General features: G+C 38.3%; 1 protein-coding gene across 1 annotated transcript in view; it reads right to left on the bottom strand.

The window, feature by feature from the left end:
* Positions 1-4,331: 4,331 nt before the first annotated feature.
* Positions 4,332-11,091, bottom strand: part of DLC1 (DLC1 Rho GTPase activating protein) — a 60,092-nt gene continuing 53,332 nt past the window's right edge. The window contains exons 13-14 of the mRNA XM_053703934.1: positions 6,852-7,025; positions 4,332-5,732 (exon numbers count right to left, since the gene is read on the bottom strand). Of these exons, the coding sequence (XP_053559909.1) occupies positions 5,612-5,732; positions 6,852-7,025 (295 nt within the window). The 3' untranslated portion in view covers positions 4,332-5,611. The remainder of the gene's footprint in view (positions 5,733-6,851; positions 7,026-11,091) is intronic.

Raw genomic sequence — 11,091 nt, 5'->3', positions numbered from 1 at the left:
TTCAATTCTTAGGTCTCATACAGAAAGGAAGTTTCTGACTAAGTTTACACAGGTTTTATCACAACAGGGTTTAGATTAATTCCTGTATAGTAGGTATTCTGGAATGTTTTTCTTTCCTGTGTCAATAATGTTGAGCACATAGGGAATCATTCAAGCAACTGTGGTATGTTATGCACAATAAACCCTTTCAGCTTAGAAGTAGCCAACATTCATTTCTCTAAGACAGCTTTTAGCACCTTAATTTTTTTCAAAACTTTGAGTATTTAGGGGTAGATTACAAGTGGAGTGCTAATTTATTGTGCATCCATAAACGTGCAAATTACAAGTGGCTGGTTATTGCACGCATTTGCGTGCACTGGTATTAGAGCTGGTGAAGAGTAAATATTGCCCGCACAAAAGCGATACTCTGTGCTCCACTTGTAATCTAGCCCTTAATAGGGAATAGAGCAAAAAGCATAGATGGAAAATTTGTATATACAAGAGAGGAAAAGGACAAATATAGTTATAATGGCAGTGTGCATAATATGACACAAGACCATATACTTTTTCCCTCTGAGAATTATTTTCTTGGAGAAAGCAAATCATGCATGTATGGAAGTTTATCATATATTATTAAGGAATAGGGGACAACTGTGAGCTTTGGTTTTACTGATATTACCAGAGAGACACTTAGAAAACTTTATTTAAAATTCACAATGTTAAATATAGGAGCAGGGGGCATGCTGCTTAGAAGCCTGTATCTCAGGCATCTAAGCAGCTACAGACCCCCAAGACCCACTGTTGGAAAGGTAATCGCCTAATAGTAGTGTAAGTCTTGGGTTAAAACATTTTTTTTCAACCTTAAAACAGCTTAGCACTGCAAGGGTCCAAGGGTTAAGGAAAAAAGTTTAAAATATTTTTTATCACAGTTTTTGCATTATTATTATTTGAATTATTATTACAGACCTACCAGGTTTAAAACATTATATATATATATATATACACACACACACATACAGTATAAATATAACATCTGATACCATTGATACACTATAATGCTAAAATGCTGTCCCTCTTGAAAAAGATGCAATTCTCCAATACGCTTTTAGAAAATAATATGAACAGTGAAGGGACATGAAACTCAAATGTTTGCTTTCATGATTCAGATAGAGAAAACATTTTTTAAAGTTTCCAATGAACTTCTATTATCAAATTTGCTTCGTTCTCGTGTTATTTTTGTTGAGGAGATATCTAGATAGGTAGCGTGCACAAGTCTGGAGCACTAAATGACAGGAAATAGTGCTGCCATATAGTGCTCTTGCTAAGGTTTAACATTACTGCAATACTGTTACCATATAGTGCTGCAGACATATACACACGTCTGAGCTTACATTCCTGCTTTTCAACAAAGGATAACAAGAAAACCAAAAAATCACAATATAAATATTTTCGTTTCATGTCCCTTTAAATGATAGGTAACTGCAGTCATATAAAGGCATTCCAGGTAAATTGGGTAGAGTAACCTGAACTCCCTTTTAGAATTGGAAAACGTATGTTAAAAAACTTTAAATACTTGTGAAAGCACCAACATACCTTGAAGCTTAAACAAAAGGTTTGTGAGTATGGGGTATATAGCCAATACAAGTCCCACTGTCATACTAACCAATATTTTTTTTTTTTTTTCCCCTGTCTAAAATTTGGAGGTCAGTGATGAAGTTTATTGAGGTATGAGGTTTAGTGAAAAGATAACATGCTCGCTAGCGACCTTGTAAAGGGCTGCTTCGGGCCATGCAGAGTTTCTGTTCCTGAAAGGAATCATTTCCCAGTGGAGTCGCACTATAGTCAAGGTGTTGCGTTTCTGGTGGGGTTTAAGCAGCCGCTATTACACTTTTTGAAACAGGAACAAAATATAGGTAGGAAAAGCTGAAAAATGGACAGCAGGACAGAATGTCTAAACCCCAACAAAACAAATTGCAGAACTGTAGGAAATTCTGCTTAATTATACAGAAGAATCGCCCGTCTTCAAAAAAATATTGCAGGAGCAAAGAAGAAATACTTTCTCCAGTTGTTTTGGGAAGAATCTAAGGCAAGCCCTCTTCCTTTTTCAAATTTGGAAGCATAGTGCTAAGGACGTATAGAGTGTGATGTTAAAAGGATAGTCGGATCCGCGAGAACTGCCCACTTCAGTCTTTCCAGTCTCGTAATCCATCCGCCATGCGATCTGTTATAAAAAAAGTGGGTTGACCCTACCTGTTTAGCCAAGTGGCGATGAGCCTTTCATAGAACACAATAGGATTTGCAGCCTGTTCAACAATCCGCCCACATCGCCAGTGAACAGATCTTGGCAGTGTGGAGGGGCCATGTTTTCAAAGCATCTTTACACAACATAGAATGTGCACTCACTAAATGTAATGGTTTCTGGTTAGCAACTGTTGAAATAATAGATTAAAAAAAAAACTAAATTTCACTGTACATTAAAGGGACAAGAAACATTTTTTTCGGTCATGATTCAGGTAAAGCATACAATTTTAAATTACATTCCAATTTAGTTATAGTATCAAATTTGCTTCATTCTTTTGGTATCCTTTGTTAGAGGAGCAGCAATGCACTGCTGGGAGCTAGCTGAATACATCAGGTGAACCAATGACAAGAGGCATTTATGTACTGCCACCAATCAGAAGCTAGCTCCCTGTAGTGCACTGCTGCTCCTTAGCCTACCTAGCTGTGCTTTTACACAAAGGATACAAAGAGAATAAAGCAAATTTATGAATAGAAATAAATTGTAAAGTTGTTTAAAATCGTATGCTCTATCCGAATCACACAAAAAAAAAAACAATTGCTAATCTTGCCACTAAAAGAGAGGCAAGACAGGTATGCATGAAATGGTTCACCTAAGCTGGTGGATATTCTTTAACAGGGGTATCAAGCTCATTGTATCCGGGGGCCACTGGCCAAGTGTTCTTCTCCCATGGGGGCCACTTGAAGAGAGAGTGCTCTGGAACTGGATATTCTAGAAACTTGAAGTGACATTTACCCAAGTAATAGTTCATGGTAGGAGCTGCAGCCCACAACAGACACACACAGGGTATATTTATATTGTGAGTGTCAAGTGAAGTGATCATTCTGGAACTGAATAAAAAGTGACATTTATCCAAGCAGAGCATAATGGGAGTCTACATGGGACAATGCATGTTTGTCTTTATAGTTATCTTGTAAGTGCCTATATAGAACATCAACTTGCTACACCTCTTAGAACCCTAAAAAATGTAATGGAGCCAAATTAACAGTTTACCAAAAATAAAAGGAAGGGCCAGTTTAAACTTTCTTGAGGGCCACATATGGCCCCAAGGCCGGTACTTTGAGACCACTGCTTTAAAACATTAGAAACTCACAGTTATGGTTCCCTATTACAGGTTACTCTCGTGGTATGACAAATAAACTCCCAGGGAATGCCTATATATTGGCTAGGTTTGCAATCACCATTGTTTATAAAGAACAAGAAGAAAAAAAGCACCTTAATTATAAACCATTAAACATATAGGTGCTTTGGGGGTTGTGAGTATGTGTGTATTCAGTGTGTTAAATGTATGTGTTATAGTGTAATATCCATAAGAAAACCTAGACATGGGTTTCCCATTTACTTCTATTATTATCAAATGTATTTTGTCCTCTTGGTATTGGCAGCAATGTTTGCAGCCATTTAGTCACTCCAGACACATGCACGCTACCTACCTATGTATGCTCTTCAATAAAGAATACCATGAAAACTAAGTAAATTTTATAATAGAAGAAAATTATGTCTGAATCACAAAAGAATAATTTTGGGTTTTATGTACCTTAAACCAAGGAATGAAATAATCCAGAAGACATAATTAACTTGAAAGATTTAATAGTGCATTTGGCTATATTTTATAAGGACATATGCAACAAGTTATAAATCTTTGTACTATGCTCTTTATATATATATCATATATAGCATATTTAACATTGAGGAATGCATCCAGATACAGAAAATATATCTGAAGTATAAATACAAGAATATTTTAAATAATTACTTTTTCCATGCGTTATCTATAATGAACAATACACATTACAAGTTTACAACAAGTGGTATGTACAGTAATACATTTTTACAGTCAAAAATATTAAACTGAATATACAAGGTACATATATATATATATCTCTACACATACACATATATATATACATACATATATATATATATACATATATATATATATATATATATACATATATATATATACATATATATATATATATATATATATATATATATACACACATACACATACCTACACTATATATATATATATATATATATATATATATATATATATTTATATTTGAAGCTAAATAAAGAACACTGATAAAACACTTATTTTGACAAAAACTAAATTCTTCATTAAAAAGCATTTGAAATAACACTGATAACGGTAACATAAAAAAAAAACCACAACTTTCAACTCGCATTCATAAATGTTCCTCGTTCAGTCATCATACAATTAAATTACTTGTACAACGTTCCACATTTCACCTTTCTACTGTAAAGCGGTTTGTAGAATATGAACTTCTTAGCCTTTGCTATGAATGATTGTCAGGAAATCAGTTCCTGTCCCATAGGTGAAGGAAAAATGAAGTCACTAATACTAGTGAACATCCTGCAGTTATAATAAAGCAAAAATATACTTTAACTATGTATTTAAATTATCATGTTGCCTCCTTAGGCACCTAGTCTCCTACGATTACAACAATCCTAAAATATACTAGGATAATAGAACTTACACGTATAGTATATTTATAAAAAAAAAAATATATGGGTCCTTCTCAGCATGATAATGTTTCACTGTTAATTTGTCGTTGCATTCACTTTTGGTGAAATCTTTAACTCAAAAGTTAAAATTAGAAAAGCTCAGCTATCTGTTATTCTATGACCCATCTGATGGATGCTTCTGAATGCTTCACTGGTGAAAGAAATGTGGTCTCAAAACATTTTGAATATGGGCAAAATAATTTATGTTAATATCTTTTATAATCCTCCAAGTCGGCCCTTTTGGAAAAGTTAGACATTCTCAATTTAAACCTGAGATTTAAACCAGTACAGTTGTCTTACAGTGTACCAGACACAAAAAACTTGACTCCATTCATAAAGACCACACACTTTCAAGCATTGTAACTCTGTGCAAATCATTGTTTTGCATTATTGAAAACAAATAAAGTACCAATTATTCCAGTGGATACACCTTCCCTTAATGCACTGAAAATTAAACGGCATGAAAATATAAAAGGAATGTGGCATTTTCCCTCCCCCTGGCCCCACAATATACACTTTCGATTAAAAGATTTGCTTCCCAGAAGCAACATTATATATTTAAAAAAAAAAAAACCTGCAGGCCTATGAATTCCAGTCTAGGCCATTACAATAGGCACCATACAAACATAAAGCAGCTTTAAAAATGTAGTTTACAGTCTGTCCTAAAACAACTTGCAAAGTCCAATTTCCTGGATTCATTTTAACACATCCCATGACGACGATCCTTCTGTTGATCCATTTGCACTTTGTAGGGATACATATTATACATTTGCCGATTTTGATTTATTTTTTCTCGGTTTGTCATCTTGAATTTCCAACTTTACTTTCTGACGGTTGATAGATAAAAGAATCTCGAATCCTGACTATGTCTGCTGCACATAGTTGTCCAAAAACCTTATTGTACCATTCTGGCATGTGGCCCCTTAAGAAATAAAAAAAATAATAAGTCAGATTGGTTTTAACATATTTAACCAAAATGATGATAAAATGAGATAATGATTTGTCATGTGTATTTTTTTTTAAAATAATAGCCTACAGCTAAAAAGATCACATTTAGAGATGTGTTCATTTCATATAGGGAACATTTTTAAAGTGCACAGGAAACATCTGATGCGGGTTATTGTGTAGGTTTGCACCCTTCCTAACTTCTTGTGCACGTCTCGTCATGCAAACATAAAAGATCAGCCTAAGGACGTATTGTGGGAAGGTAAGGAATTAAGTAACATTTTTTGAATTACCTAGATGAATACTTGATGAGTCAATGAAACTGTATTCAAATCATCTTACCATTAGAGTTATCTTTTCATTCAATAAAAATGTTACTTGTACACACTTGGTATGAGTCATTGATTACTTTATGATGACTTTACCTACCCATTAAATCTATTATGAATGACAGCACTTGTATGTGTTATTGGTGAATAGTTTAAATCATTTGGCTATTTATCACTGTATGTATTACGATTTTCCTGTCAAATAAGCTTTTGTTATGCTTGAGTCAGCTTAACAAGCGTTGGCAATAAGAAGATCTAAAGAAAAATAAAATTATATGTGTAACAAATATTTTTTTAATACTACAAGACAAGAAACAAATGTTATCACATTGTCTTTTCGTTATGAAAAATGAAATCACTCGGTCTTGTACTGTGTTTCACTCTCTAGTGTCTCTTCTCAGAAAATGACATACAGAATGTTAAATTAAATGACCACTCAATGCAGTAGAATTATATAATTAACAAGTGCATAATAAAAAAAAGGCAATAGCACCTACTCTGAATTTCAAATAAACAGTAGATTTTTTTTCACTCCCATTTTGCCCTCTGTATCATGTGGCAGACATCAGCCAATCACAGACTAGTATATGTATACCCTGTGAGCTTGTGCACATGCTCAGTAGGATCTTGTTTCCCAAAAAGTGTGTATATAAAAAGATTGTGCAAAATTTGATAAGAGAAGTAAATTGGAAAGTGTCTTAAAACTGCATTCTCTTTCTGAATCAAAAAAGTTTATTTTGACTTGAGTGTCCCTTTAAGCAACTTACCGCATGTCAGCCCTGCATAGGTAGGTAAGCTTAGATTTCCCGGTGCCACTGGGCTCAATTAGGTATTTAGACTGTAGTAAATTAACCCTGACCCCAAGTAAAGGAGCATGGTCATTATCCACAGAGGCGAGTAAAAGGACACAAGCTCCCTTTGGCAAGTTGCTTCTCCAAGTTCTGTATAAAAAGATTAAAAATCAAATTAATGTGGGAAGCTCCCAGAATTAGTAGTAATAATAATAATAAATAATATAAACAAATATGCTAAATTACTTTTTCAGTGCGTATCACTCTCTAAATTAAGATGAGTAAATGACATGTATGCTGGTAAAGTTCAATCTTAAAAATTGATATTTCAAACTTTTAAACAAAAAACAAATCTTAAAAGGGTCAGTCTGCACCAACATTGTTATTGTTTAAAAAACAGAATTTATGTTTACCTGATAAATTACTTTCTCCAACGGTGTGTCCGGTCCACGGCGTCATCCTTACTTGTGGGATATTCTCTTCCCCAACAGGAAATGGCAAAGAGCCCAGCAAAGCTGGTCACATGATCCCTCCTAGGCTCCGCCTACCCCAGTCATTCGACCGACGTTAAGGAGGAATATTTGCATAGGAGAAACCATATGTTACCGTGGTGACTGTAGTTAAAGAAAATAAATTATCAGACCTGATTAAAAAAACCAGGGCGGGCCGTGGGGCGGGCACACCGTTGGAGAAAGTAATTTATCAGGTAAACATAAATTCTGTTTTCTCCAACATAGGTGTGTCCGGTCCACGGCGTCATCCTTACTTGTGGGAACCAATACCAAAGCTTTAGGACACGGATGAAGGGAGGGAGCAAATCAGGTCACCTAAATGGAAGGCACCACGGCTTGCAAAACCTTTCTCCCAAAAACAGCCTCAGAAGAAGCAAAAGTATCAAAATTGTAAAATTTAGAAAAAGTGTGCAGTGAAGACCAAGTCGCTGCCTTACATATCTGATCAACAGAAGCCTCGTTCTTGAAGGCCCATGTGGAAGCCACAGCCCTAGTGGAGTGAGCTGTGATTCTTTCAGGAGGCTGCCGTCCGGCAGTCTCATAAGCCAATCGGATAATGCTTTTAATCCAGAAGGAGAGAGAGGTAGAAGTTGCTTTTTGACCTCTCCGTTTACCAGAATAAACAACAAACAAAGACAAAGTTTGTCTGAAATCCTTAGTAGCTGCTAAGTAAAATTTGAGAGCACGAACTACATCCAAGTTGTGCAACAAACGTTCCTTCTTTGAAACTGGAAGAAAACCAGGTTTAGTACGCAAAACCACCTTATCTGCATGGAACACCAGATAAGGAGAAGAACACTGCAGAGCAGATAATTCTGAAACTCTTCTAGCAGAAGAAATTGCAACCAAAAACAAAACTTTCCAAGATAATAACTTAATATCAACGGAATGTAAGGGTTCAAACGGAACCCCCTGAAGAACTGAAAGAACTAGGTTGAGACTCCAAGGAGGAGTCAAAATTTTGTAAACAGGCTTGATTCTAACCAGAGCCTGAACAAAGGCTAGAACATCTGGCACAGCTGCCAGCTTTTTGTGAAGTAACACAGACAAGGCAGAAATCTGTCCCATCAAGGAACTTGCAGATAATCCTTTTTCCAATCCTTCTCGAAGGAAGGATAGACTCTTAGGAATCTTAACCTTGTCCCAAGGGAATCCTGCAGATTCACACCAACAGATATACCAAATTATGTGGTAATTTTTCTGGTTACAGGCTTTCAGGCCTGAACAAGAGTATTAATAACAGAATCTGAGAACCCTCGCTTTGATAAGATCAAGCGTTCAATCTCCAAGCAGTCAGCTGGAGTGGGTCGAACGGACCTAGAACAAGAAGGTCTCGTCTCAAAGGTAGCTTCCATGGTGGAGCCGATGACATATTCACCAGATCTGCATACCAAGTCCTGCGTGGCCACGCAGGAGCTATCAAAATCACCGACGCCCTCTCCTGATTGATCCTGGCTACCAGCCTGGGGATGAGAGGAAACGGCGGGAACACATAAGCTAGTTTGAAGGTCCAAGGTGCTACTAGTGCATCCACTAGAGCCGCCTTGGGATCCCTGGATCTGTACCCGTAGTAAGGAACTCTGAAGTTCTGACGAGAGGCCATCAGATCCATGTCTGGAATGCCCCACGGTTGAGTGACTTGGGCAAAGATTTCCGGATGGAGTTCCCACTCCCCCGGATGCAATGTCTGACGACTCAGAAAATCCACTTCCCAATTTTCCACTCCTGGGATGTGGATAGCAGACAGGTGGCAGGAGTGAGACTCCGCCCATAGAATGATTTTGGTCACTTCTTCCATCGCTAGGGAACTCCTTGTTCCCCCCTGATGGTTGATGTATGAAGTTGGCCCTCGCTAGCTGAGGCCAAGCTTTGAGAGCATTGAATATCGCTCTCAGTTCCAGAATATTTATCGGTAGAAGAGATTCTACCCGAGACCAAAGACCCTGAGCTTTCAGGGATCCCCAGACCGCGCCCCAGCCCATCAGACTGGCGTCGGTCGTGACAATGACCCACTCTGGTCTGCGGAAGGTCATCCCTTGTGACAGGTTGTCCAGGGACAGCCACCAACGGAATGAGTCTCTGGTCCTCTGATTTACTTGTATCTTCGGAGACAAGTCTGAATAGTCCCCATTCCACTGACTGAGCATGAACAGTTGTAATGGTCTTAGATGAATGCGCACAAAAGGAACTATGTCCATTGCCGCTACCATCAAACCTATCACTTCCATGCACTGCGCTATGGAAGGAAGAGGAACGGAATGAAGTATCCGACAAGAGTCTAGAAGTTTTGTTTTTCTGGCTTCTGTCAGAAAAATCCTCATTTCTAAGGAGTCTATTATAGTTCCCAAGAAGGGAACCCTCGTTGACGGAGATAGAGAACTCTTTTCCACGTTCACTTTCCATCCGTGAGATCTGAGAAAGGCCAGGACAATGTCCGTGTGAGCCTTTACTTGAGGAAGGGACGACGCTCGAATCAGAATGTCGTCCAAGTAAGGTACTACAGCAATGCCCCTTGGTCTTAGCACCGCCAGAAGGGACCCTAGTACCTATGAGAAAATCCTAGGAGCAGTGGCTAATCCGAAAGAAAACGCCACGAACTGGAAATGCTTGTCCAGGAATGCAAACCTTAGGAACCGATGATGTTCCTTGTGGATAGGAATATGTAGATACGCATCCTTGAAATCCACCTTGGTCATGAATTGACCTTCCTGGATGGAAGGAAGAAGTGTTCGAATGGTTTCCATCTTGAACGATGGAACCTAGAGAAACTTGTTCAAGATCTTGAGATCTAAGATTGGTCAGAACGTTCCCTCTTTTTTGGGAACTATGAACAGATTGGAGTAGAACCCCATCCCTTGTTCTCCTAATGGAACAGGATGAATCACTCCCATTTTTAGCAGGTCTTCTACCCAATGTAAGAATGCCTGTCTTCTTATGTGGTCTGAAGACAACCGAGACCTGTGGAACCTCCCCCTTGGAGGAAGCCCCTTGAACTCCAGAGAATAACCTCGGGAGACTATTTCTAGCGCCCAAGGATCCAGAACATCTCTTGCCCCAGCCTGAGCGAAGAGAGAGAGTCTGCCCCCCACCAGATCCGGTCCCGGATCGGGGGCCCGCATTTCATGCTGTCTTGGTAGCAGTGGCAGGTTTCCTGGCCTGCTTTCCTTTGTTCCAGCCTTGCATAAGTCTCCAGGCTGGATTGGCTTGAGAAGTATTACCTTCCTGCTTAGAGGACGTAGCCCTTGGGGCTGATCCGTTTCTGCGAAAGGGACGAAACTTAGGTTTATTTTTGGTCTTGAAAAGACCTATCCTGAGGAAGGGCGTGGCCCTTGCCCCCAGTGATATCAGAGATAATCTCTTTCAAGTCAGGGCCAAAGAGTGTTTTTCCCCTTGAAAGGAATGTCAAGCAATTTGTTCTTGGAAGACGCATCCGCTGCCCAAGATTTTAACCAAAGCGCTCTGCGCCACAATAGCAAACCCAGAATTTTTTCGCCGCTAACCTAGCCAATTGCAAGGTGGCGTCTAGGGTGAAAGAATTAGCCAATTTAAGAGCACGAATTCTGTCCATAATCTCTTCATAAGAAGAAGAATTACTAATAATCGCCTTACCTAGCTCATCAAACTAGAAACACGCGGCTGCAGTGACAGGGACAATGCATGCAATTGGTTGTAGAAGGGAACCTTGCTGAACAAACATCTTTAGC

This window comes from Bombina bombina, chromosome 2 (genome assembly GCF_027579735.1).
Source record: "Bombina bombina isolate aBomBom1 chromosome 2, aBomBom1.pri, whole genome shotgun sequence".
In the NCBI taxonomy this organism is placed as follows: domain Eukaryota; kingdom Metazoa; phylum Chordata; class Amphibia; order Anura; family Bombinatoridae; genus Bombina; species Bombina bombina.
Note: the sequence above shows the minus strand (reverse complement) of the source record. Positions and strands in the feature narration are given on the sequence as shown.